Source organism: Arabidopsis thaliana, chromosome 4, assembly GCF_000001735.4.
Source record: "Arabidopsis thaliana chromosome 4, partial sequence".
Lineage (NCBI taxonomy): Eukaryota > Viridiplantae > Streptophyta > Magnoliopsida > Brassicales > Brassicaceae > Arabidopsis > Arabidopsis thaliana.
In genome coordinates this window covers 12,556,183-12,581,413 of record NC_003075.7, presented here as the reverse complement: position 1 = coordinate 12,581,413, position 25,231 = coordinate 12,556,183, and the positions used below count along the sequence as shown (strand labels likewise).

Sequence of the window (25,231 nt, the reverse complement as noted above, 5' to 3'; positions counted from 1 at the left end):
TGACTGCCAAACAAAACAAACGTATATAGAAAAGCGATGTCACATTCATATAGTGGCAAAGCTTGTAGGACCTCTGCAAGATAGTGATAATTTAACGGTCACAAAGATTGGAGATCCGAAAAGATTAATAGGAAATGATGCTTTTGACTTTTTGTTCTTCAACGGTTACAAAATAGTAGTATCCTTTTGATACAAAACGCAGTGACCATTTTCTTAAGCATTAACATTACTCAATGAAGATTATGAAAGCAATGAAGAAGCTCACGTTCTGGTCAAGAAAGAAGAGGAAACGTAAGCAAGCTTGCCCATCTCAGCCTCACCATTGCTCTTGTGAGTACTCTTCCACGGCAGTAGCGGTGTTGGTTGAGCCCACAGCGCCTCCTCTTCCGTATTGGTTCGATGAGACTCGGAGTCTTTGTCCCCCAGAGACATCATCATTTCCTTGGACTACTCATCACTTACCTCACCAACAAGAAGAAACCATCGTTGAAGCAACCCCGTTGTTGTCTCAAGTGTCTGATCTTCGCATCTACCAGTCTTATCAACAGTACATGGTGCCGAATCCAACTAGTAACGTCCACTTTGTAGAACCAGCTACAGCAAAGAGATCAGTGGGAATATTCGGTTGTGTCATCGAGTTAAGTTCGAGTCTAGTTCGTTGTTTCATACCGTAATTTGAGCAGTTTTATGGAAACCAATTTGCGAGAATAATTCAACATCTTTTAACATGTTACGTGTATCATCTTTGCATCTTCTCAATTACATAAGCATCGAGTTAAGGTCATAATCTTTTTAGAAATGTAAAATAATAAAACAGGTTGTAATACAATAATTTTTGATGGTATTTTGAAATTTTCTTTTATCTTATAACATAAGGTCGTGAAATCCACCTAATTGGTTTCTGGCGTAAATGCATTTACCCTCTAATTATAAAAACAAAGTGGATTACAGACAAACATTTCTTCTGCAATAAAATCATGAATTCACCTAATTGGTTTTCTGACGTTAAAACATTACCCAAAACAACAAAGTGGGCCTACGGACCAAATTCCAGCTATAAAATAATTAAAGTAATATTTTTAAAAAAGGACATAAAGTCCAATGCACGACCGAATGAATTCCACGTGGCAAAATACTGAGTTAACTTACACTTCTTCACTTGCACTTTCCACATCACACACGCCTCACTTACCCTAAAACCACAGGAACACTCCAAAACTCTTCCTCTTCCTCTTCCCTCAGAAATTTCAGCAAATCTCATCGGATTTTGACTGATCATTATGTACGGACGTGATCCATGGGGTGGTCCTCTAGAGATCAATGCGGCGGACTCCATGACAGACGACGATCGTAGTCGAAACCTACAAGACCTTGACCGTGCGACTCCTTCGCGGCCACTCGACGAAACGCAACAGAGTTGGCTTCTTGGACCAAAAGTGCTTAAGAAGAAAAAGTACGTCGATCTTGGATGTATCTTAGTCAGCCGTAAGATCTTTCTTTGGACTCTTGGAACCATTGTAGTAACTGCTCTTCTCTCTGGATTCATAACTTTGATCGTTAAAACATTGCCACACCACCACCACAAGGAACCACCACCGGATAATTACACTATCGCTCTCCGTACAGCTCTCAAGTTCTTCAATGCTCAACAATGTAAGCACTAAAACTTTGAGATTTTTTCTTCATGTCTCAATTTTGATTTCTTATGTGATGTTGATGTTGCTTTGCAGCTGGGAAACTTCCAAAGAACATTTATAATGTATCATGGAGGCATGATTCTTGTCTACAAGATGGTAAGGGAGATCCAGGACAATGCTACAAAGATTTGGTAGGAGGTTACTATGATGCTGGAGATTCTATCAAATTCAACTTCCCAATGTCTTATGCTATGACTATGTTGAGCTGGAGTGTAATCGAATACAGCGCAAAGTACCAAGCTGCTGGCGAGCTTGAACATGTTAAAGAACTCATCAAATGGGGAACTGACTACTTTCTCAAGACTTTCAATAGTAGTGCTGATAACATCTATGTTATGGTGGAACAGGTAAGAAAAAAAAAACAGAGTTTAGAAAAACTTACTTACTTCGCTGTTTCAGCTACTAACGTTTGCTTTTTCATAGGTCGGATCTGGAGTTAGCGGTAGAGGAAGTGAATTGCACAATGACCATTACTGTTGGATGCGTCCTGAGGATATTCATTATAAAAGGACTGTATCTCAATGTTACAGTAGCTGCTCTGATCTTGCTGCAGAGATGGCAGCTGCTCTGGCTTCTGCATCCATTGTATTCAAGGACAACAGATTATATTCGAAAAATCTTGTTCATGGTGCTAAGACGCTTTATAGGTTTGCAACTACTTCTAGGAATAGATACAGTCAAAATGGTAAAGAGTCTAGCAAATTTTATAACTCTAGCATGTTTGAGGATGAGCTATTATGGGGTGGTGCTTGGCTGTATTATGCTACTGGAAATGTAACTTATCTAGAACGAGTTACCAGTCACCACATGGCTGAGAAAGCTGGTGCCTTCGGGAATAGTCCTTATTATGGCGTATTTAGCTGGGACAACAAGCTTCCAGGGGCTCAGGTTAGTTACTCTATGAGACATTCTTTGTTCTGTTTTTGGAATTTGTAGTCAATGCTTAGTTTCTGGATTTATGTGGTCTTTTGAAGTTGCTGTTAACACGGATGAGGCTGTTTCTGAGCCCTGGATATCCATATGAAGACATGTTAAGCGAATTTCATAACCAAACAGGCAGAGTTATGTGCTCTTACTTGCCTTATTACAAGAAATTTAACAGAACCAATGGTGAGTTGTCTGTGAATTTGAGGATTTGCACACGTTTTGAAAACGTGATCAAGAAAATAATCTCGGTATCATCTCTGCAGGAGGTTTGATTCAGTTGAACCATGGAGCTCCACAGCCTCTTCAATATGTTGCAAATGCGGCTTTCTTAGCGGCACTATTCAGTGATTATCTAGAGGCTGCTGATACTCCCGGATGGTACTGTGGTCCTAACTTCTATACTACTGAATTCCTACGCAACTTTTCAAGATCGCAGGTATGATTCACAAATGAAGGAAAACAAACAAGATTTTGAAGGAGCTTATCTGATGGAACTTTGTGTCTTTTGTTTTGGCAGATTGATTATATACTTGGTAAAAACCCTCGGAAGATGAGTTATGTTGTGGGTTATGGGCAACGGTACCCGAAACAAGTGCATCACAGAGGAGCTTCAATTCCAAAGAACATGAAAGAAACCTGCACAGGAGGATTTAAATGGAAAAAGAGCAAAAAGAATAACCCAAACGCTATTAATGGAGCAATGGTTGCTGGACCAGACAAGCATGACGGATTCCACGACATACGAACAAATTACAACTATACAGAGCCGACTCTAGCGGGAAATGCTGGTCTAGTCGCCGCTCTGGTGGCTTTATCAGGGGAAAAAGCGGTTGGTGGTATTGACAAAAACACTATGTTCTCTGCCGTACCTCCATTGGTTATGGCTACACCGCCGCCTCCAGCACCTTGGACACCTTGAAGAAAAATAAAACTTTTCGAATGTAATAAGTCATTTTTTTGCCTTAATAAAACGTAGCTTCAAGTCAGAAAAAGTAGTTTTCTTTAGCTTAATACAAAAAATGCGGTCTGAGAAACCAAACATTTATTGTTTTCTCTCTGGGTTTGTGAGGTATACAGTGTATTATTCTTTGTTTTCTATTTTGTAAGCAGTTGAGTGAGACCGAAGAAAGGTTTTGTGCTTTAGTAATAGATAGATAACCCAAATGTTGTTCTTTCTCTCTATTCTTTTCCCTCGTCTTCTTCCGCGTTTATTCTCTGCCTTAAATAATAATAATATTAATTCAGAGTTGTCTCCATCTTGGAGGTGCAGAAATGGCAGAAGCAAGGTCTGGTTCTCTTGAGTATACACCCACATGGGTCGTTGCGTTTATCTGTTTCATCATTGTTCTCTTATCTCTTCTCGCTGAACGTGGTCTTCATCATCTTGGAAAGGTCCAATATCACTATCTCTGTTTGTAGTAATCTTGAGGTTTTAAGTTAAAATCTTTTTCCAACTTTCCGTTCTCTCTGTTTCAGTGTCTGAAGCGTAGGCAACAAGATGCCTTGTTCGAAGCCTTGCAGAAACTCAAAGAAGGTATTGTACTTCTTCCCTAAACATGAAATGGTTGATTTGATTACACCTGACACCTGACCATATTGATGTCCTGACACAGAATTGATGCTTCTTGGATTTATCTCCCTGATGTTAACGGTATCTCAGGCCGCAATTCGGCATATCTGTGTCCCACCAGCTCTTGTAAACAACATGTTTCCCTGTAAGAAGCCATTGGAGGAGCATCATGCGCCTAAATCATCTCATTCGATTATCAACAATGCACGACATCTCCTTTCAACAGGAGAAAGTCCAGACCATTGTGCTGCCAAGGCAATCATTCTTTGCTGTTTTGCTAGTTTCCTTTCTCTTACTGGATCTCTTTCTATTAACCATTGATCTCTTGGTATGGCTGCAGGGGCAGGTTCCATTAGTATCTGTGGAAGCGTTGCATCAACTCCATATCTTCATCTTTGTGCTAGCGGTTTTTCACGTCATCTTCTGCGCCTCAACCATGGTTCTTGGAGGAGCAAGAGTAATACCACTTGCTTTTATAGCTTTTTGCTCAAGTTACCAAACAACATTAAACCCCTTTATTTCAAAAGCTGGCTCTGATTAATTTTATTGATGTGAAATAATATGTAGATACAACAATGGAAACATTGGGAGGATTGGTTCAAGAAACGTCCTTCTCAAAAGGGTGAGCGAGATTCCACAATAGTAATTAACAGTTACTTTGTACCTTAACACACGCAAAGTACATAACATAATGTCGCAGGCACTACAAGGCGTGGTCATCATGCTCATGCTCACGAGTTATTCAGTGCAAATCACGAGTTCTTCGAGATGCATGCTGGAGGATTTTGGAGAAGATCTGTTGTCATCAGCTGGGTGGTGAGTAATGGATATATATACTACTGCCAAAAGTATAACACATGAATCAAATTATATTCTAATGAGATTAGCCAATGTGTACTGTTTGTTGCAGAGATCATTCTTCAAGCAGTTTTATGGTTCTGTCACCAAATCAGAATACATAGCTCTGCGACAAGCATTCATCATGGTCTTACTTTTACTGTCTTATTCCAACATCTTATTTAGGTTACTAAATCTCTTATGTAACAATACTTATACTTTTCTTACCTTGCTAGAGTCATTGCCGCACAAACCCATCATTTGATTTTCACAAGTACATGCTAAGAACACTGGAAATAGATTTCAAGAAAGTTGTGAGCATAAGGTAAAATAATCAAATCAGCTCTCTAAACAGACAAACCAATTTATGGCTTAATGAGTTTTGTCTGACACCTTTTTGTTGATGTCATACATAATTATAAAGTTGGTATCTATGGCTCTTTGTCGTCGTCTTTTTGCTGCTCAATGTTGGAGGATGGAACACTTACTTCTGGTTATCTTTCTTGCCTTTGATTGTAAGTTCTTATATATGATTGGGCTCTTTTGTCACTTTTGATCTCATTTTATCTTTTTGAATAGTTAAAAAGTGTTTCAAAAATGCAGTTGTTACTAATGGTGGGTGCCAAGTTGGAATATATAATAAGTAGCTTAGCTTTGGATGTTTCCGAGAAGCGAAGCCGCGCGGAAGAAGCAGTGATCACACCTTCTGATGAACTCTTTTGGTTCCATAGGCCAGGCATTGTTCTCCAACTCATCCATTTCATTCTCTTTCAGAATTCATTTGAGATTGCTTTCTTCTTCTGGATTTTGGTACGTTTTCTTTCAACCCTCAGCTTCACTTTCTTTATCTTCCACAATTTTTGAACCATCGCATTCTTATTTACGAGTTATCCATCGTATCATCAGTTCACATACGGAATACATTCATGTATCATGGAGAAACTAGGCTACCTTATCCCAAGACTCGTCATGGGGTAATATATGAACTCTTTTAAATCTAAATATCAACCTTCAAAAGGTCTAATTAATATTTTTGGTTCGATCTTTGTTCATACAGAGTGTTAGTCCAAGTGCTTTGCAGTTACAGCACATTACCACTATATGCCCTTGTTACACAAGTAAGTGACACATATATATTCACATGTTTACACCAATTCACAACAAATTTGAATCAATTGTTGTTGTTGTTTTGCTCGGTTTTTAAAAGATGGGTAGCAAATTCAAGAAAGGGATATTCGACAATGTAGTACAGTCCACACTGGAAGGATGGTTAGAAGATACGAGGAACAGAGGCGAATCCACGAGCGAGGCTCATAGGATAGAGATGCAACCTACAACTCCTGAATCTTATAATGTCCAAAGTGAAAACCCTTAATTAAGTTGCAATTTGTGTCGTAATCCAATAAGGCTATCCCTTTATTATTTCACATTTAGAGCTCTCATCAGAGGATTGTGTGCATCTATGACATTGACGCCAACGTTCCTTTCTACTTTTGAGGCTACTAGATTAAGTTGACTTGTTACTTTTTATAAGAAAGCTTCGATGATACATGGATTGATATATAATTAAAAAGCTTCTATGTTATTTACTTTCACAACGTTTAAATTTTCAATGATGTTATCGGATGTAGCTTAATTTTTCAGAGTGGCAAATTTAAATTTTTATATAAGTACCTTTTTTTGTTGATAAGATAAATTTATCCCATCTTCTAAAGAGAAGAACTTTAGAATTGCTTTTAAATAAGATAAATTTTATATTTTAACAATAACAAATTACTCGAACTCATTGTCATTTTTCAATTTAATACTTAAAACGATTTGTAGACGTTATAGAATTTCTAAAAAGGTCGTTAACTTTGTAAGGGAGAAAAATACTAAATAACATTGCATTTGAACGTTTTCTTTTACTAATCTCTAAAATAAAATAAAAAATATGGAATGCTTTTTTTTTTTTTTGACTAAGTGAATGACTTTTTAAATTCTATTAATGGATATGTTGTAAAATACTCTTTTTGTATCACTTTAAGTGATGTTTAAAGGTTTTATACACAAATTAAGAAAACACATAATTTGTGTATCACTTTAATCCTACCTCTTTTACATATAATACAATTAAACAAATTTTAACTAATTAGATAACATACTCTAAAATATGATTGGTCTAAAAAATTTTAAAACATCTTTTTAAAAAAAGTCTCTAAAACATCACTTAAAAGTGATATTGAAGAGTTATAACGCAATGATGCATGAATAGCTGATTTTCTTGGTAACAAAATTTTGTAGTAAAGCTTTAAATTTTTTACTAAATGTTGAAGTACTTTACACTTGAATTTATAGCCGTTAACATAATCATAAACATTGTCAACTTTGTTGGAAAAAACACACTTAAAAGGATAACGACATTGCATCTGAGGTTTTTCACTAATGCTGAAATAAATACTTATTAGAGCTACTTATTATTTGATCGACAACTTTTCTAGTTTCTATAAACGTGTGTTAAGTTGATTTGACTATGTAATCTACAAATAGTTCTTTTTTTTTTTGTTTAACGAAATTTGAATTGCAATTTTTTCCAATTACCAGCATAGCATTATGGTCAGTTGAATCTAAATTAACTGATAATTTCCCTAAAAACTCAAATAGTTCTGCAAGTAAGAAAAGAATCAGAGATTTGACAAAAATAGTGCACTAAATATATATTATCCTAGAAATAAATAAACAGAAAAGGACATTCACATGATTCAACTTCCATCAAGATCCACAACGTTCCTCTCTCGTCTTTATCTCCCCTCCCTCTATTTCCTCCAATCAAAAAGAAAGATAAAGCAAAAGCTTTTCAAAAAGAAAAGAATAAAAAAGTGCAGTGCGGGCCCACTCTGTCGTTGACTAATCTGGATAGTGGTCACACACAGACAGTTCCCCTCAAACTCGAGAAACTAAAGAGTTTTGTCATGATTCATCGTCGTCGTCTCGAGAACCAAAGCATGGTTGTGGTCTCCTTCGTACGTCACGATTAGCATCATCGCATCATCTAGTGCACGCTCCACATGCTTACGCGCCGGACAACCTCTTACACTGCTGCACTTGTAATATCCCCTGTCATAACCATTACACCGAGTCCTCCCCAGTTAGTTCGAGTTCTTATTAATTAATGAGAAAAGAAATAGTCAACTTAACTCTCGGCTTTCTATTTCAAATTTATTCTATAGGAAACAACAAGTCAAAAAGAGCGTGAAACTGAACCCACTACTGTACTACTAGACAACATGTTTGGTACAACCGATATAGAAAAAAACAATATTGACAATCTCTCTGGTACTAATATTGACAATACACAAGTTGCTTAATTTTCTAGCCAATATTTGATTTTTGGTGTTGAATCTAGTGAGTGATTGTGATGTATGTGTAGAGTATATATATCGATGGTAAAAAATGTAAAAAATAATTACCGAGGATGAGGAGAGCCTTTGATTGGTTTTTGACCATATTTTCTCCATGAAAACTCATCTGATGGTATATCAGCCATTTTGCTACTTACTGCTGGAACTCTAATCACTCTTTTTACTCTTGATTTCCTGATTTTTTTACACAAATTATAATTAACGTTTTATTAATCAAATCTCAAGATTTAGATCTAAAATAAGATTAATTTTTAATAATAGAAGTTGAATCAAAACCTTTTCTTGGAGCAATGGCAACGGCTTGAGGGAGATGAATTACATCTTCTCTTCAACGAAGCTGATGATAAAGGAGGTTTACCTCTCGAACCAGAGAGCTGAGATGGGTTAGTGAACTCGAATCCTGATGACATGTGAGTACTATCGGTGTCACATCTATGAGAAGACATGAATGAGTTCGTCGCTGAGACTGGTGGTGACGGCGCAAAGTTTATCGTTGACGGTGCTCCGTTTGCGAGCATCGGAGGAGATGAAGAAGACGAACCGTTCTTTGTTTGATTCTGATTGTTGTTGTTATTGTGTGATAGAGGAGGACGACGATGAATTGGTGTTGGACAATAAACTCTAAACGCAGATCCACCACCGTGATATTGCTCTGTTTTCTGTTTTGTTAACACGGAGCTTGTTTCTGGCTTCTTCTCCTCCACCTCCACCTCCTCCTCAACCACCGGCGTTTGCTTAAACGGCGTTTGCGTTGACGCGGGAGCTCGTCTGAATCTAGCGTGTCCGGTTCTAGATCTACCGAGTAGAGAAATGACCTTCTTGAAGCTGTTAACGGCGACGTCAGTCACCGCGGTTATCTCCGTCTGACTCTTCTCCGTTGGTTGTTGACTTTGACCGATCAGTTTAAGAAACTCCTCCACACCGTGAATCCCTGCAGAAGCAGCTTCTCTCAAAGCGGTATCTTCCATTTTCGCCGCCGCGGCGATTGCAGGAAAACCATCACCTCCTCCTCCGCCGCCGCTGTAGCTGCTCATCATCAGCTCAACAGTCATCTCATCAAATCAGAGACCAACCACTCAGATTCTTATTAAAGGTCAAAGGAGATGTAAATAAATACAAAGATTCAACAGTTTTCTTGTAAGTTGTGTTTTTGGTTAAAGAAGAAGATGATGATGATGATGAGGGGAAGAATAAATGAAGAGAGTGAAAAAGGGGGAGAGTCAACGATATGCGTTTCTCTCTCTATATCTTTAGGTATGTGTTGATAGTGCATCAGTCAAATCGACCACCACTCATAGGCTTACACGTGTGATCATTTGTCAAGCGTTTTGACACTCCTCAGCGTCAATGATTTTAAATTTGGAGCAAGTGGAGCTCGAATTATATATATATTCGTTATTATTATTCGAGAAAAATCTAAGATATTTTATATTTTTGAGGCTGATTAGATGCTAAAAATATAAAAATTAAATTTTTAATTAAAGAAAGATCTAAAAGGAGGAAGGTCTCTCTCTTCTCTCTATAGTATTTTTCAGAGAAAGATTTTTCCGATGTAAGTTTAGAATCGCCGTCCGGGTTTCTTCCGGTTTCCGTTATCTGGATTTTTTCCGGCTATTATCTCCCGTTGATCGGGATTTAGATTTCTTTTTGGGCAATTTTGAATTCGGTTTCTTCGGATTTGTTTTTGTTTTGTAGCTTTAAAATCTTGATGATGAAACATTATGACAGGCAGAATCTTCAGTTCCGAAGAGGTGTTCTCTTCGCATGATTTAGTTTCTTTCTGCTTTGATTGGCTTCACCGTTGGGTTCTGTTTTTTTTGGCTCCAACAGTTTTCCGGCGATGTGTGCGTTCTCGACAATTAGGTTCGTTTGGATCTACTGTGTTTAAGACAGTTTCAATTTCTCCACGACTAAGGTTAGGTCAAAGCTCGTTTCCTATGCAATTAAGATATGCCTTTGTTGTTCTTGCAAGAGATTTAATTGTTAGACAAGTTTGAACTACTCAGTTTTCTCTAATTTCTTTTACCCATTTTTGCCGAATCCTTTGTGATTCTTGCAATCGGATGAGATTAGGAGATTGATGTTTGTTCTGTAACTTTTAATTGGTGATAAAAAAGAAGTCTCGTTGACCGGTGATTTTCCAACGACGTTTCTGATTCACCAGGCTTGAGTCTCATGTGCAGTGGAGGTTAGGCCTGGGCACGAAGCGAATATCCGGAAAATTTGGGATATTTGTTATTCGATTCGTTTTAATCGAATACTTAATTTTATTATTTGCTTTGATCCGAAAATTTCCAAATATCCGAAAATACGAATATCCGGATTTTTGTATGATATTTGTCGGATATCCGCTTTGCTTTGCTACATCCAAATATTTTTTTATATAAATTATTTAACATAGATTTCAAATTTCTTACCTTATGACTTACGAGTGTGAGATTGAGAGCAACTGAAAATTTTCTGGTTATAAATTCTGTAACCAAATTGAGTGATAAAAATAGTGAAAGGTCGAAGAAAGGAAACAGAAATGTCGCTCTTATATTTGATGGATTGGAAAGTAAAACGACAATTTTAGGATAAAATATAAAAAATAAAACAATTTTATTTTAAAAAATTCCACTTCTCTAATAAAAACTGTGTCACAAAAAAAACACAGGCCCAAAGGATACAAATACAAGCCCAAATCCCAACATATACAAATGCACAACCTATATTGTGATATATATATATATATATATATATAGATCGAAGCGAATATCCGACTTTAGAAAAAATAGTATTTGTTATTTGCTTCGGTTTTTACGATTACTACATTTTTCTATTTGCTTTGCTCCAAAATCTTACGAATATTCGGATTTTTCGAATCAAATCAAATCGAATATTGAGTTAAAGCGGATCGAACGAATATTTTGTCCAGGACTAGTGAAGGTTGTGGACGTTCCACGTGTCCCTAGCTTATTATTATTGGTCTGACACGTCTATAGCTTATCTCTTCTTTTGTGTCGTATGAGCCTTTATATGTGGGATGTCTTGGGCTTTATTTTGGTTTTCTCATAACCAAGCATTGTACTGGTAATGATAAAATGAATAAAATATTACACTTATGAGAAAAAAAAAAAAAAAAAGATGCTAAAAATATTACATATTTATGCAGAATATAGAATAAATCACACATACTGATTTAATAAATGCTCTATCAACTCTGATATATAAGGAGATTTTGAAAAGAAAAAAACAAAGAGGAGACTTTTGTTGTGCGACAGTGATTTTAGTAATTTTGGCAAAGTTAAGTTTGCCTTTCTTTGTTTGGTAAAGTCGTTAGGGAAAGAAACAAAAACTTTTTATTAGTGAAAACCTCGTTAGACTGATTTTTAAGTTTCTTCGTGAAGTGTGTTGTTACCCATTTATCAAGTTTTTTTTAACCGTAGTTGAGCAAATAAGGACGAGTGTCATGATTGTGGTTCCGTCACAAACTTATCGACTGGGTTTGGCCATGTAGGTGAATAGGTAGGAAGACATGGGCCTTAGTCTTATCATATTATGCATTAACATAGGCCCATGTTTTGTTTGTAAAGGCCCAAATAAACTATGAACTGTCCTTGCATATTACCTCAAAAACCTTTAATCTCTCTTTTGGTCTTGTTTTCTATTTCCATTTCTATACCATTCAAAACTATAACTTAATTTCAGCATCATTAAAGCTTGGAATGGGAGTAATTTTCAATGAGCTGGTTTTTGTTATTTCAAAAAAACTCACTAAACATCCAATCAAAATTAAGGAAATTAGTTTTCATAAAAGTGTGTTTTTTAAAAGCCAGATTTTTATCATACGAAAATCCAAAAAAAAAAAAAAAAAAAAAATTAAAAAAACTCTTCCAATCATTATTTTAGTTTGTAAAGAGTCCAAAGACAAAGATCCAGTGAGAGCAAAAAAAAAAGCGGCGCGCTGCATAAGGATTAAGGAAGGAGCCGGTGAGGTGGAGAAGAGGATAAGAATAAAACCGCAAGAGCCAAGTCAGCAGTCATAGCGGTTAGGCGTTGAGAAAATATAATTGACGGACCCGCTTCCCGTTTAAAGCCGAATATGCTTTCTTCTTTGTCTCTCATTTATTCCTTTTTCCTTTCCTTCTTTTCTAACCTTTCGTATAATTACATTCTTTGCCTTTCTCCTTCTTCTTCTTTAGATCCTAAGTATCTTACTTTCCTTTTTCATCATCTTCTTCGATCATGGAGGTTTTCTTAGAGATGCTTCTCACGGCGGTTGTTGCTCTCTTGTTTTCTTTCCTTTTGGCCAAGCTCGTTTCTGTTGCTACGGTGGAGAACGATTTGAGTTCTGATCAGCCGCTCAAGCCCGAGATCGGTGTCGGTGTTACAGAGGATGTTCGTTTTGGTATGAAGATGGATGCTCGTGTTCTCGAAAGCCAGAGGAATTTCCAAGTTGTTGATGAGAATGTGGAACTTGTCGATCGGTTTCTTAGCGAAGAAGCTGATCGAGTTTATGAAGTCGATGAAGCTGTTACTGGAAACGCTAAAATCTGTGGTGACCGTGAAGCTGAGTCCTCGGCTGCAGCCTCGTCGGAAAATTATGTGATCGCCGAGGAGGTGATCTTAGTTCGAGGACAGGACGAACAGAGCGACTCGGCTGAAGCTGAGTCCATTTCTTCTGTCTCGCCGGAAAACGTGGTAGCGGAGGAGATTAAGAGTCAAGGACAAGAGGAAGTAACAGAATTAGGAAGAAGTGGTTGCGTAGAAAACGAAGAAAGTGGTGGAGATGTCTTAGTCGCTGAATCTGAGGAGGTTAGAGTTGAAAAGAGTAGTAATATGGTGGAGGAGAGTGATGCTGAAGCAGAGAATGAAGAGAAAACAGAGTTGACTATTGAAGAAGATGATGATTGGGAAGGAATTGAGAGGAGTGAACTTGAGAAAGCCTTTGCGGCTGCTGTAAATCTTTTGGAAGAATCCGGGAAAGCTGAAGAAATTGGTGCTGAAGCTAAGATGGAGTTGTTTGGCCTTCACAAGATCGCCACTGAAGGGTCATGTAGAGAGGCACAACCTATGGCCGTCATGATCTCTGCTCGTGCCAAATGGTACCATACTTTTCCACTGTTTCTGAATTCTTTCCTCTGCAACTCAGATTGGTAATTGATACTTGTAATGTGAACGTCATAAAGGAGAGAACTTTGTGGTGTAAGACTGATAAAAGTGGTTAGGTAGAAATCTTTATTGCAGAGTTTTGCAGGTCATATTACTGATATGGAAATAGATTCCATACACTAGAAACTAGGAGGGATAAAGTTTTAAAAGGTTTCTGATCATCTAATTAGGACAGAATCAGCAATTGTTGTATAGCTTAGTTGCTTTATGGTATCTTTCAACAAGTTCTATGTGGGAGTGACAAATTGTGCTTACCTTGTTCTTTAGGAATGCGTGGCAAAAACTTGGAAACATGAGTCAAGAAGAGGCAATGGAGCAGTATCTTGCACTTGTCTCAAAGGAAATCCCTGGTTTGACGAAAGCTGGTCATACTGTGAGTTGTTTGATCTTGAGGGTTTGAATATCACCTGGATGTTTTAATGGCTTTTGAGGTCTGAGAAACTTTTGACTTTGCTCTCTCAACAGGTAGGGAAGATGTCAGAAATGGAAACCTCTGTTGGCTTGCCTCCGAATTCAGGATCATTAGAAGATCCGACCAACTTAGTCACAACTGGTGTTGATGAATCCAGCAAAAATGGTATTCCCTAAGAGTATGATGTCTTTTTGTCAGAGATTTCTTGTATGTTTCCTTCCAGCACCCAGTTATATGGTTCTTTTTCTAACTGCAAGCTAACTTGTCTTAGAAATAGTTTCAGGGGAGAGGTGAATCCAGTGCTTAAGCAGGCAAGGCTTGAAGGAGGACTTTGGGATAACAAAGGCAAATCTATTCTTTTGCATATAAGTATTTTTTTAGGTGCATCTGGAAACCAAAACACTTAAATATATGTATACATATGTGCGCGAGGACTGGTTGATTTCTAGTGCATTGATTATGCAAAGACCTATGATTTATGAATCAAGCAAGGGTAGTTATATGAATATGCTCTTAGGTTGTCTTTGGTTTGTTTCCACGTACCAGCCTACCTTTGGAAATAAGCAAGCTTTCTTACTTGCAAGAAAGAGAGTTGAGATAAGTCCATGTGAAGCCTTCTCCCAGCTTATGGAACCATATGGAGTACAAATACACTCCAACTGCAAAACACAGAATCTGGTATTTCCATTAGCCTGTAAAGCTCTTTGTCCTTATGACACTGCACCATTGTCCAATATCTTTCCATTACAACTTGTAACGATATTTAAAAATTGAAAACTATTCCCAAAAGAGTAGAGTTTACAAGACTAAAGATGGAATTAAAAAAAAGAACAGAAAAAGATGGTACCGCTTTTATTTCATTTAGACAACAAAGAACTGAGATTTTGGGAGAAACATAAACATGAAACCAGAGTAAACAAACATCCAAGTATGTTTTGGAATCAAGGTACGATCTTGAACGCCTTGTACTTGTCAATCCAAGAGATAAAAGAGTTGTTGGAGTTCCTGAAACCAAGGAAGCCATATTCCTTACTCTTGTTCATACTATCAATCATTCCTTCAACTCCAAGTATAACATCAGCAAACCACCACACACCAACTTCCTCAAGCTTCTTCTCTTGCAATTGATTCTCCTTAACCATCTCCTCCCACACTCTCTCTTTCCCTTTCATCATCTCCACCAACCCCAAATTCTTCCCTTCCTCAAATCCATACTCCTCAATCCCAAACTGCTCAGCTAGAATCTTCCACAGATGCTTCCACTTGAAGATATCAGCATTGTTGCAGTTAAACGCCTCGTTCTTCGCATACGGATCAACCGCCGCCCAAATCTGCTGCTCCGCAATCAAATCCGCGTCAGAAGCCGTCATGAACCCTTCCCAAGCTTTCTTGCTCCCAGGAAACAACAACGGAGACCCTTCATGCTTACATATCGCTGCATAGACACAGAGAGTCCCAACAATGTTCATCAAACTATAAGGAGAGAACCCAAAGATCATGTTTGGTCTGTGGATAGACCACGTCACGGTTTCTATCTTCTTGATCTCTTCAAACAGAATATCCTCTTGGGTATAATAGAAATTCTGGATCTGCAATCTCGGCATATCCTCAGTGAACGGTGGATCGTGACGAGGTCCGTCAACGTTGGTGAAAGGGCCAAGGTAGTGCTTTGTCCCTGTCTGGAGACAAACATGTCGGAGATTTGGCGCGTATGGGATAATCGCTTGGAGAACGTTACGGAGCATTGAGCCATTTGCTTCACAGTTTTCACTTTCCGATTCACGATTGGTCCAGGTGACGTAGAAGACATGTGTGACATCGGTTAAAGGGGAAAGCTTGGATCTTGTGTCTTCGGCGTCGGAGACATCGCACTGGATGTAATCGATCGGATGATCGGCGTTCCAGGTAGGACGAGGACGACGAGCGACGCCGTAGACTTTCCATGGACCACCGGGTGTGTCGGAAAGAGGGAGAATCTCCGCCAAGCTGTTTCCGACGATTCCAGTAACGCCGATGATGAGAGCGACGCTCTCGAAGCTTTGTGATGGTTCATCTTCGTCGAGTTTCTTCTGCGAGTACACAAATTAAAGAGATGATTTTCAATCAGTTGAAGATGAAGATCGGAGGATATGATTTGAAGGATTGAATTGAAATTTACCTTGGCAGCTCCGATGGCGCCAGCCCACCACCAACTCATTTTTTCTCGATGTTCAGATTTTAGAAGCTAAGCGGTGTTTTGTGTTTATGGTCGTGGCCAAGTAATTTGGCTAGAGAGAGCCGTGTGGGGTTTGTCTTTTGTAATGTGTTTATTGTCATTTTTATATATGAAAAATATCTTTAGCTAAACTGGCATCTTACCAAAAAAGATGAACAAAATCTTCTTATTTTTCGCAAAACATTTTTTTTTGTTAAATTTTAGTATGCCACATAAGTGGTTTATAAGTTCTTTGTAATCACTCGAGTTTGTTTATAAATTTCATATAAAACCAAGAACAGAAAAGGAGTGTTTTTATCAATTCACACAAGCTCTTAAATTATTTTGTTGACTCTTACTTACACCTCTTTATTTCATTATTCTTTCTTTACCGACATATAAAAAAAGAAAATGACAAAAGTGGTTACGGCGATAATGATTCTGATTTGAATAAGGAGATGGTGGTACATGGTAATGATGTGTAGGCTTGTAGCTATCACTCAAATACACATAAATCTAGCGAAATTAAGGCTAACCATCGCAAGAATAACCAAATCAAACAACATTTGAGATTTATCGTACCGCTGTAAAAACTAGACGGCAAAACTGGATCCGACAGAGTAGTAACCACCGGGAAATGTTACAAACGAAGGACATAAAGAAATAAGCAACATTACATAGCTTGACGTTGATTCCGGTTTGGACTTAAAGTGGTGAATGTTAGGTTTATTACCAAATTGGTGAACATTGTTTTTCATTGAATAATAAAACAGAATCGTCACTAACAGTTCTTAATCTTACCAAACTGGATCACGAATCGATTTTGTTACAATCATTGTCCAACTACGGACCAACTTAACTTCACGACAGAACCATTACAACAAAATCGAATCACATTTGATATTAAATCTACTTTTAATCAGCTCCGATTACAGTAATTAAAAATTCTCATCACCCTCTATTATTACAGAACACAACTGTTGCTAACAGTCTGGCTTATGGATACCAACAAATTTTATTGCCAGCATTGAACATCACATCTGACTTACCAATCAACAAACTCCAAATACACAAACTCCAAAACCAAACTCTAATAATTTGTAGTCAATTATTTGGATTCTGGAAGAGGTCTCTTAGTGAAACTCATCTTCTCGTAGTATCGAATTGAGAGAAGAGAAAGAGTGAGTTTAAGCTCGTCCTTACCGAACCTAGCACGCGGATTGGGTTTAGAGAGAGGCCAGAGGTAAAGAGAGTGGAGTCTTCGGAAGCCACCAAGCGCCAACACAACAGATCTGAGCTGGTTCTGCCCGCAGCCGATGTTAGTCCAGTGACGAGTACAGATCAGCTCCCAAAGCCGCTCGTCTTGTGCCGTTTTGTGCCAGATCTTGCTCACGCAAGATGACATAGCTAAGGTCTTTGCGTCGACGTGTTTCAACACCTCGTACACTAGATTCTCGTCTAAATTGGAGAATCCGATTTCTTCTTCCTCTGTACTCTTCATCTTCTTGTTTGTCTCGTTGTGAGCATCACCGGCCAAATCAGAGTCGGTAGTACTGCGCTTCATGTGGAATCGATTGCGAAGATCAATCAAAGTTGTTTGATTTGAGAGGAGAGATTGAGAAAAAAAAGTATTGAATTGAAAAGAAGATTAGAGATTGGGGTTTCTCAGATGCCTTCTCTTTGAGAACTTTCGAAGACGACAAAACGAAGATAAAAATGCTTTTTGTAAAATGACGACTTTACCCTCATATACTCCATAGCTGTTTTGGACTTTTGGAGTCCTTTTTTTTTTTTTTGTCATCTTGTTTGTTAAATAAAATTGTAAAACATAAAAAACAATACAACAAAAAGCCCAAGCCCATCTTATAATGTTGTTTCTTCTTAGTTCTTCCCAAATGTTTATTTTCAACTATTAAAAAGAGTGTTCATTGAATGTACCAGAGAGACCTCTAGGAATTTTTGTGAATTAACGGATAATCCATTTTTTAAATCTTATTTCAACTATTGACTAATTTAGCATCACGTATTTTCAGATAAAAGAATCAGTCGTTTAGGACTTAAACAGAGTGAATTATTTGGGTGCCTTTTCATTTTCTCACTTGAATTGTCCTTTTTAACAAATAGGTATTATTAAATCAGAGTTAGGAAATTGTACTGTACCTTTCTTTTTAAGTTTGTGTCAGCAACTTGTATTTTGCCTCTTTTTCTGATCAAATTAATAAATATGGATTGCACGACGAGTCTTTTGACACAATCTATATATACTGTCAGAGTGATGACAATTGCTTGGAATTAATCAGAAATTCATTTGTTTAATGCTCTCTAACAAACAATAAGAAATTCAATATAACTTCAGATGAGAACAAATCATTTCTATCTTCACTGGATCATTCTTTTCTCTCGAAAATGTTCGATGCCACGATCTCAAAATGTCTGCAGCTTCTATATATGTTCTTCCGTAAACTAAATTCCATCAAGTTACCATCGGATAACGCGAGTACCCCTCTAGCTCCTAGCTCTACTCAATTTTCTATATAAAAAAAAAAACTTGACGAAACCATGGATTAATATATATATGCGAGTAACTTGTATTTTGCAGGATGAGTTCGTTCGATGGTACTTGGGGCTATCCTTCTCAGCTAGAGTGGTGATTTATATTACAGTTTTGGGTACTATATTTCTCCCATATTTATATAATTAACATATGGAGTACTATTTATCTTCAATGTAGAGCTAATTTGTTTGTTTTTTTGTTTTTGTTATTGTTTCTCAGGAACAATAATGACGATTACTTATTTGGTATTGAAATTCCTGAGCGAATGTGACATGGAGGATGACACACAGAGGCTACCATTGGTGGCAGAAGAAGAAGTCACCACCGATTGGACGCCGCCGTTGATCAATGAGTCGTTGGAGGTAACGGGGAAGGGAGATGTAGAAACGGCGTCGTTTAGCTCGTCGGATGATGTGGACTACTCGACACTGTGTGTTATATGCTTCGAGGAACGTAGAAACTGTTTCTTTGTACCGTGTGGTCACTCTGCCACTTGTCGCGGCTGTGCTCAAAGGATCTTGTCGGAAGAAAGTAAGGTGTGTCCGATTTGCCGAAGGGTGATACGCAAATCAAAGAGATTAGTGTTGAAAAAGCTTTGAGCGCCGTTGCTTTGCCTAATCACCATTTTGCGAACTCATGCTTCCAAGAAACGCCCTTTGCTTTGCGTTTTATTATTATTTGTTCTTTTCAGTTTTCAGCGACACAAGTGAAAGAAAGATCCGAGTATCTTTGGTGTCACCACAAGACTATAATTCCATACAATCTGTAATTTAACAATGCAATTCTTTAACAACCAAAAACAAAGACAATTCCATGCCAATGTACACACTAGCATTTGGATTTGTTTCTTTTTCGGTAAACCGATTTGTATTTATCATGCCAACTGTTTGCGTTTTTGGGGGTGTATCATGAAATTAAAATCAATTCTGTAAAGTTTAGATTTGAAATTTGAAATTATTTTTAAAAATCTATTTTGAGCCATTTGAAATGAAATTTTTTCGGAGTTTCATAACATTGGATGTTAATGAAAGTATTTAAAATCTTAGTTGAATAACACCAAATTATAGATTCTAGTAAGCATGATTTACAAATGTAAAGATTTCATAACAACAGATTTTAAAGTATAGTTTAGAATCATTAATTGAATAACATTGGATTAGTGTTAAATTTCAGTTCTATTAAATCCATGATTGAATAACACCACCTTATAGTTTATGCCGGATTATAATTGGAAGAAAGAAAATATTGGGTTTTGAGCTATAGTGTATATGTTCTTATAAATTTAGTATTTGGTATTTTAGAATGTATCAACAATATTTACCATGCTAAAATCAAATAATAAATCATAAAAATAAAAAACTACTTTCATAAATTTAAAGGTCTACATAAGAAAACTCTACAAAGTAACATATTGCAAATATAACAAAAAATTCAAAACATATTTTAACCATATGAAAAATCTTAATTATTATATTATGGATTAGGATATTCACGGAATTTATCTGATTTTTGTTTGTTCCCCATAGAATTCCGCAAAAATGGGTTGTGGTGGAACCATATGGGTGGGTTCTTGTTGACTCACACAAGTTGGTACATAATGAGCCGGGCCGTGAGTCCCTACCGATTCACTCTTCACACGCTTAGCACGTGCAGTTTTCATCAAAAAACGCAAACGAAATTGAGCAAAAAAATAAATATTCACCAATCGCTTCATAAGATTTTTAGTTATTAAATATTTATTGCCAAAAAGAATAAACGAAGAAAAAGCCTTTTCTTCTCTCTCGTTTTCGCGACAACCTTTTCCTCGAAGAAGAAGAAGAACGAGGTTTTCTCTCAGAGCTGCCAACCATCGTTGCCCGGAGATTTAAAAAACCTGTGATAAATCGTAACTGAGTGAGAGATATATACACATATATATACACAGAGGGACAAGGAAAGAGATTGGGATATGCGAGTGCGCATCGGTTCTGTCGGAACGGCTAACTCGCTTGACCTAGGGTTTCGTCTTCCTTGTGCTTCGTGGTGAGTTCTATATTCCTCTCTCTCTTTTTACAATGATGAATAGCTCTGAAATTCGCCTAGGGTTTATTAGTGGTATTCATTTGGTCATCTGTCTTCAATTTTTTAATCACTTTTTGAATTGATCTTTGGAATCTTATTCATTGAATTGGCTTAATCTCATATTATTTGTCGTATAGTTCTCCACATGTGTTGAATTTTGCTAGTTTTTTCTTCTTCTCAATTTTAGGGTTTTGATCCTGGACCTGGGATTTGGTTGGCATGATTTTTAAATAGATGTACTCTATAGTTTCTGAGATTGGGAGATTTTACAATTTTTGTTGTCCTTTGTCTGTACCATCAATTTGAAAGTCGCTGTATTCCTGTTAATATCAGTCACGGTCACTAGAAGGTATAGTGTAGTTGTCCTGCATATTGTAGTTATTTGTTTTTGGTACTATGCCAAATGTAAATTCATATTTCTTCGACAATGGAGTGATCTTGGATTCCTTGCATATGAATTGGGTCTCTCTAAGCCATGGTGAACTCGATTTCATATTCAAAATATTTTGAACAGTTTGATTGTGTTTTTTTTTGTACTTGTCACAGTAGGTTAATGACATAAAGTTTGTCTTGTTCTGTTTTTGTTTTGTTTCTCAGGAGTTTTTCGAATGGGAGAAAGAACCTTTTTGCTTTCTAACCGTGTTCTATATTTTTGGAGTTGTCATAAGTAAAGCAGTATGACGCTTGAAGATTTCTTTACCCTAACAGAAATAAAAGATGGACTCACGGTCACTTCTCGTGTTGAAGAGCTTGTGTCTGTTATGCAGAGTAATAAGGATTCAGTTTTGAAGAATAGTGGTGATGCTTTTAGACAATGGACTGCTGTTGCAAGCACAATTGCGGCTACAAAGAACAGAGATTGTCTTGATGTTTTTGTAAATTTAGATGGACTTGTTTACTTAAGTAGCTGGCTAGCTGAAGCTCAGATGTTGGATAACGATTCAGTTGACAGATCTGTAGAGGAGTCAATTCTTGCTTTGTTAGAAGCTGTTGAAAATCTAGGTGTAGACAGTTCCAAGTTAGTTTCTTCTGGGTTATGGGTTGCTGTCAAGAAACTTGTGGACCATGGTAGTTCTCGAGTTCAGGATCAGGCGAGAAAGCTCTTTGGTAGCTGGAAGGATAAGGATGATTATGACCACTCTGAACATGACAGTGAAAGCTGTAACAAAATTCATGAAGATGAGATGAGAGTTGTAGCAGCAAGCATCGAGAGCAGTGGGCAAAAATCTGCTGTTACACTTTGTTCGATGCAAAGTACTAGTGAAAAACATTGTCCTGAAATAGCAGATGAAGCCTTGCTATCAGGATGCTCAGAAGGAAACATCCCAGATCAAGATAAGGGTTTGGGACTGCAGAACGACAAGGCTGGGTTTGTCTCGAACGTGAATTCCCACTGCTCTAATTCGATGACTGAAACTTTCAATGGTTCTTGTACCGATGATATCATGAAAGAGGTTCAAGAAAAACTTTCTGTGAAGGAAAAAAGCTCTATGGGGGAGACAAGTGGCCCAACGACTTTTGGTACTATGCCTACTGGGTCTAGTAGCCTACTTTATTTAGAGCGTGATAGTGCTGAAGGCCCATCAAATGCTCCACTGGATGCTGAGATACCCAAGGAAAAGCAGATGGCAAACTATTTTCTTGAAAAATTGGGTGAAGCAGGGACATCTAGTGCAGCAGGACACGTAGCTGTGTCTTCTGATTCTATTGTTGCCAGCATGGAGTTGGAGAAAAATAGTCTTTTGCAGAGTAGTCTTGATTCAAATGAGGTGAGCAAGAATGTGTCTGGGACGATATGTGGGTCGCACGATGTGAGCGTAGCCCATAATAGCAAACAGGTGTCTTCATTGACTCATATGACGGACAATCAAGATTCTGACAATTCATCAAGATTATCAGGTGGCCTTGGTAGAAGTAGAAAATTTGAGAGTGACAATTTAACTGGTCTTGCTGACAATGAAGGAAAAGATGATATGGGTCATTCTGACAAAAAGAGGAGAGTAAAACGGAGAAAAAAACGCATCTCTTCTAGATCAATGACCATATCCCAGCGCCTTGGAGCAATTGACAAAACAACTACTGATATTGATCTTGGTATTTTGGATGCCTTGGAGGTCGCTACCAAAGTCGCACAGGAAGTCGCAAGAGAAGTGGACTCTGGAGAACCTTCTCATAGTTCTTCAGAAGAACTATCCGATGAAAGCGGGCAGTCTGGTTCGCAATACTCCCGCGATGATGATGTACATACAGGTTCTCCATCTAAGGGATTATCAGTGACTGAAAACCATTCCTTTGAGGAACCTCATGTTGGAGATGATGATCTAATGGATGAGAAAGATGACAAACCTGAAAGTGGTGATGTTGAAGAAAGACACCTAGCAACAGCTGCTAAATCTGAAGTAGGCAGAGAGAAAAGCCCATGTGGCTTTGATCTTAATCAAGATATATGTCCTGATGAAACAGATGTCATTATGTCCTCCACATCTACAACCCCTGCTCCTATGTCTGTTTCATTTTCTGTCTCATCTTCTGCAATGCCTGCAGCAGCACCGTGGCATTTGGAAAGATCTCTTAGCGGGAAAGGATCAGCTGCTACGAGTGTATTTCACTCAGCATTACCTCATAAAGTTCCTAGTGGGGATTTAAGAGAAAAGCAGGTGATTTCTCGTGGTATCGATCTGAACGTGGCTGAGGTAGGAGATGATCAAGTTGAAGATCTTACTCCTTGGAAACAGTTTCCTTTCTCCTCATCAAACTCTAGGGGTGGAGAGTCTTCACATGAAGCCAGTCTGCGAGGATCAAGCAAGTTCAACTTGGATTTGAATTGTATGAACGAGGACGATGAGATGCCTCCACCTTCTGAGTCGAAGATGGAAACAAGATTGTTTTTAAGTCACAATGGTCAGCAAAGCGCATCACCTGTCTCCTCATCGTCAGTTGCTCAACAATCAGGCAAGGAAGTAAACTTTGATTTGAATGACAGGCCACAGTTTTTCATTGATTCACGTGATCAGGGTCCCTACTATGGGCGGCACCCATGGAGTACAGCCTCCTATGGGGGGCACAAATTGGAAGAACCAGGTATATCTATCTTGGGTACAAAAGTGGAAGCTGACAGAAAAGACTCTGTACCTCAGATGGCTTCGTTCTTGTCCAATGGCAAGTCCCTCGAGCCTGCAACAGGTTTACACATGGGAAGAACGGGAAACTCTTTGGGTCTAGCCCCTGGTGTCTCCTTTTCTCCAGCCCCTATGTATGGCTACAACGGATTGACTGGTCCTCCTGGTTTGTCAATGTCATCACCCATGTATGTTCCTGGAACTGCTATTCCATACATGGTGGATTCAAGAGGTACCCCAGTGATGATGCCGCAAATAATCGGATCAGCGCCGTATGTGCAGCCACCATTCCCTCAACAACACATGTTCATGAGCTTGGCGGGTGGATCGCCTAGTACGAATGGATCAATGCGGCCAAACTTTGATCAGAACTCTGGGTTTGGACTTGAGATAGGAAACAGAGAGTCGCTAAATTTGAGGCAGTTTCTATCACCTTCACAAAGCGGGGCTATGGGAGAGCATTCAGGAGCAAATGTAGAGCCCTCATCGAGTTCTTCTATCAGCATTGGTGGAAAGCGAAAAGAGCCGGAGCCACGTTGGGAGTTTCCTCCATGGAGGTGAGTGATCTACAAAGTGGTGGAGATGGGTTCTTGAATAGGTTGATGAATTGATTGATTGGTCAAAGGATGATGACAAGTGTTTTGAGGTAACTTATAAAGTGTCTTGCTGAACTTTTCCTTCTTTTTTTTTTATTTCCTCAGTTTTCCCATTTTTCAGGTTTTTTATTTTATTTCATAACATATAGGAGGATTAGTTCAAACATTGGTATATGTCAAGCTTCTTTTTAACCTTGTTGGGTTTTTCTCCATAAATAAATATATAGTTTTAAGATACAGAAAAGGTTCTAGTGGTTTGATTAATCTGTTGCGTCCATTTTCGTTCCATTCGTCGATATGTTATGCTCTCATTTCTGAACAACTGTTCATGGAAGAAAGCAGCGAAGGAGGTCTCTGGTGAGGAAGGAAGTCTCTCACGTGTTGTATCTTTCAATAAATAATGGGACCAAATAGACATTACCATTTTTGAACCGCGCATACATATTGCTACTACGGATGAGTGATGACTATGATCTTCCCAAATTGACAAATTGTATCGCCTTTAGGCGAGACTTTAGCCATCAACCGATTAAAGCCAGCCAAACGTAATAACCTTGGCAAGCATAATCATCGTTGTACAAAGAAAAACATCATTTTACTTTTGTATCCGACATCAATAAAAGCATAGCATCCTAATATCCAATAGTTATTTGTCACATGTAAAACAACTAAATATAGCCGTCCGATCGTCCCAATTAGGACGTAAACG

General features: G+C 38.0%; 10 protein-coding genes and 1 long non-coding RNA gene across 26 annotated transcripts; 7 read left to right on the top strand and 4 right to left on the bottom strand.

Annotated features, from left to right (window-relative positions):
• The first annotated feature begins 162 nt into the window (after nucleotides 1–162).
• Nucleotides 163–855, top strand: AT4G24265 (homeobox protein). Of its 3 annotated transcripts, none has more exons than NM_001341658.1 (1): nucleotides 163–855. In NM_001341658.1, exon 1 carries the CDS (start codon nucleotides 234–236, stop codon nucleotides 672–674), a length of 441 nt encoding a protein of 146 aa, NP_001329772.1. In that variant the 5' UTR covers nucleotides 163–233; the 3' UTR covers nucleotides 675–855. The 3 variants fall into 3 exon arrangements, with proteins under 3 accessions (NP_001329772.1, NP_001329773.1, NP_680736.1); NM_001341659.1 differs by having other exon boundaries at nucleotides 236–855; NM_148370.3 differs by having other exon boundaries at nucleotides 247–855.
• Nucleotides 856–998: 143 nt separating this feature from the next.
• GH9A3 (glycosyl hydrolase 9A3) lies at nucleotides 999–3,784 on the top strand (the record flags this gene model as incomplete). 3 transcript variants are annotated; one of them, NM_118559.2, is made up of 6 exons in its annotated part: nucleotides 1,020–1,653; nucleotides 1,731–2,044; nucleotides 2,121–2,585; nucleotides 2,672–2,807; nucleotides 2,888–3,060; nucleotides 3,142–3,784. In NM_118559.2, the coding sequence occupies 6 exons, from the start codon at nucleotides 1,281–1,283 to the stop codon at nucleotides 3,541–3,543; spliced, it is 1,863 nt and encodes a 620-aa protein (NP_194157.1). In that variant the 3' UTR covers nucleotides 3,544–3,784. The 3 variants fall into 3 exon arrangements, with proteins under 3 accessions (NP_001329770.1, NP_194157.1, NP_001329771.1); NM_001341657.1 differs by lacking the exon at nucleotides 3,142–3,784 and having other exon boundaries at nucleotides 999–1,653; nucleotides 2,888–3,130; NM_001341656.1 differs by having other exon boundaries at nucleotides 1,281–1,653; nucleotides 2,672–3,060; nucleotides 3,142–3,664.
• Nucleotides 3,785–3,830: 46 nt separating this feature from the next.
• MLO13 (Seven transmembrane MLO family protein) lies at nucleotides 3,831–6,695 on the top strand. 2 transcript variants are annotated; one of them, NM_118558.4, is made up of 13 exons: nucleotides 3,831–4,016; nucleotides 4,101–4,158; nucleotides 4,238–4,449; nucleotides 4,535–4,651; nucleotides 4,762–4,816; nucleotides 4,895–5,010; nucleotides 5,105–5,179; nucleotides 5,268–5,356; nucleotides 5,456–5,546; nucleotides 5,635–5,841; nucleotides 5,938–6,005; nucleotides 6,089–6,149; nucleotides 6,239–6,695. In NM_118558.4, exons 1-13 carry the CDS (start codon nucleotides 3,897–3,899, stop codon nucleotides 6,404–6,406), a joined length of 1,437 nt encoding a protein of 478 aa, NP_567697.1. In that variant the 5' UTR covers nucleotides 3,831–3,896; the 3' UTR covers nucleotides 6,407–6,695. The 2 variants fall into 2 exon arrangements, with proteins under 2 accessions (NP_567697.1, NP_001328763.1); NM_001341655.1 differs by having other exon boundaries at nucleotides 5,938–6,149.
• Nucleotides 6,696–7,630: 935 nt separating this feature from the next.
• Nucleotides 7,631–9,876, bottom strand: WRKY7 (WRKY DNA-binding protein 7). 2 transcript variants are annotated; one of them, NM_118557.4, is made up of 3 exons: nucleotides 8,709–9,876; nucleotides 8,481–8,606; nucleotides 7,641–8,127 (listed from the first exon to the last, which is right to left on the bottom strand). In NM_118557.4, exons 1-3 carry the CDS (start codon nucleotides 9,482–9,484, stop codon nucleotides 7,968–7,970), a joined length of 1,062 nt encoding a protein of 353 aa, NP_194155.1. In that variant the 5' UTR covers nucleotides 9,485–9,876; the 3' UTR covers nucleotides 7,641–7,967. The 2 variants fall into 2 exon arrangements, with proteins under 2 accessions (NP_001329713.1, NP_194155.1); NM_001341654.1 differs by having other exon boundaries at nucleotides 7,631–8,606; nucleotides 8,709–9,679.
• Nucleotides 9,877–9,982: 106 nt separating this feature from the next.
• On the top strand, nucleotides 9,983–10,203 carry AT4G07250. Its single transcript, NR_142121.1, has one exon. It is a non-coding gene; the product is annotated as an other RNA (long non-coding RNA).
• A 2,186-nt stretch (nucleotides 10,204–12,389) lies between these two features.
• AT4G24231 (uncharacterized protein) lies at nucleotides 12,390–12,539 on the bottom strand (the record flags this gene model as incomplete). The annotated part of the gene is made up of 1 exon (NM_001125570.1): nucleotides 12,390–12,539. The coding sequence occupies one exon, from the start codon at nucleotides 12,537–12,539 to the stop codon at nucleotides 12,390–12,392; it is 150 nt and encodes a 49-aa protein (NP_001119042.1).
• An 8-nt stretch (nucleotides 12,540–12,547) lies between these two features.
• ACBP3 (acyl-CoA-binding domain 3) lies at nucleotides 12,548–14,783 on the top strand (the record flags this gene model as incomplete). Of its 6 annotated transcripts, none has more annotated exons than NM_179101.3 (4): nucleotides 12,548–13,519; nucleotides 13,854–13,959; nucleotides 14,052–14,163; nucleotides 14,276–14,783. In NM_179101.3, 4 exons carry the CDS (start codon nucleotides 12,660–12,662, stop codon nucleotides 14,290–14,292), a joined length of 1,095 nt encoding a protein of 364 aa, NP_849432.1. In that variant the 3' UTR covers nucleotides 14,293–14,783. The 6 variants fall into 6 exon arrangements, with proteins under 6 accessions (NP_849432.1, NP_194154.1, NP_001078439.1 ...); NM_118556.4 differs by having other exon boundaries at nucleotides 12,568–13,519; nucleotides 14,052–14,176; nucleotides 14,270–14,783; NM_001084970.1 differs by having other exon boundaries at nucleotides 12,644–13,519; nucleotides 14,052–14,176; nucleotides 14,289–14,553.
• Nucleotides 14,659–16,469, bottom strand: VEP1 (NAD(P)-binding Rossmann-fold superfamily protein). Of its 2 annotated transcripts, none has more exons than NM_118555.4 (2): nucleotides 16,157–16,469; nucleotides 14,659–16,067 (listed from the first exon to the last, which is right to left on the bottom strand). In NM_118555.4, the coding sequence occupies exons 1-2, from the start codon at nucleotides 16,193–16,195 to the stop codon at nucleotides 14,940–14,942; spliced, it is 1,167 nt and encodes a 388-aa protein (NP_194153.1). In that variant the 5' UTR covers nucleotides 16,196–16,469; the 3' UTR covers nucleotides 14,659–14,939. The 2 variants fall into 2 exon arrangements, with proteins under 2 accessions (NP_194153.1, NP_001078438.1); NM_001084969.1 differs by having other exon boundaries at nucleotides 14,659–16,064.
• Nucleotides 16,470–16,931: 462 nt separating this feature from the next.
• Nucleotides 16,932–18,135, bottom strand: SLY1 (F-box family protein). Its single transcript, NM_118554.3, has one exon. It carries the CDS (start codon nucleotides 17,754–17,756, stop codon nucleotides 17,301–17,303), a length of 456 nt encoding a protein of 151 aa, NP_194152.1. The 5' UTR covers nucleotides 17,757–18,135; the 3' UTR covers nucleotides 16,932–17,300.
• Nucleotides 18,136–18,439: 304 nt separating this feature from the next.
• AT4G24204 (RING/U-box superfamily protein) lies at nucleotides 18,440–19,634 on the top strand. Of its 3 annotated transcripts, none has more exons than NM_001125566.1 (3): nucleotides 18,440–18,689; nucleotides 18,792–18,861; nucleotides 18,966–19,634. In NM_001125566.1, the coding sequence occupies exon 3, from the start codon at nucleotides 18,974–18,976 to the stop codon at nucleotides 19,343–19,345; it is 372 nt and encodes a 123-aa protein (NP_001119038.1). In that variant the 5' UTR covers nucleotides 18,440–18,689; nucleotides 18,792–18,861; nucleotides 18,966–18,973; the 3' UTR covers nucleotides 19,346–19,634. The 3 variants fall into 3 exon arrangements, with proteins under 3 accessions (NP_001119038.1, NP_001119040.1, NP_001119039.1); NM_001125568.1 differs by having other exon boundaries at nucleotides 18,481–18,685; NM_001125567.1 differs by having other exon boundaries at nucleotides 18,487–18,861.
• An 805-nt stretch (nucleotides 19,635–20,439) lies between these two features.
• AT4G24200 (Transcription elongation factor (TFIIS) family protein) lies at nucleotides 20,440–25,146 on the top strand. Of its 2 annotated transcripts, none has more exons than NM_001341653.1 (2): nucleotides 20,440–21,156; nucleotides 21,405–24,768. In NM_001341653.1, the coding sequence occupies exon 2, from the start codon at nucleotides 21,485–21,487 to the stop codon at nucleotides 24,485–24,487; it is 3,003 nt and encodes a 1,000-aa protein (NP_001328278.1). In that variant the 5' UTR covers nucleotides 20,440–21,156; nucleotides 21,405–21,484; the 3' UTR covers nucleotides 24,488–24,768. The 2 variants fall into 2 exon arrangements, with proteins under 2 accessions (NP_001328278.1, NP_194151.2); NM_118553.6 differs by having other exon boundaries at nucleotides 20,470–20,768; nucleotides 21,405–25,146.
• The last annotated feature ends 85 nt before the right edge of the window (nucleotides 25,147–25,231 follow it).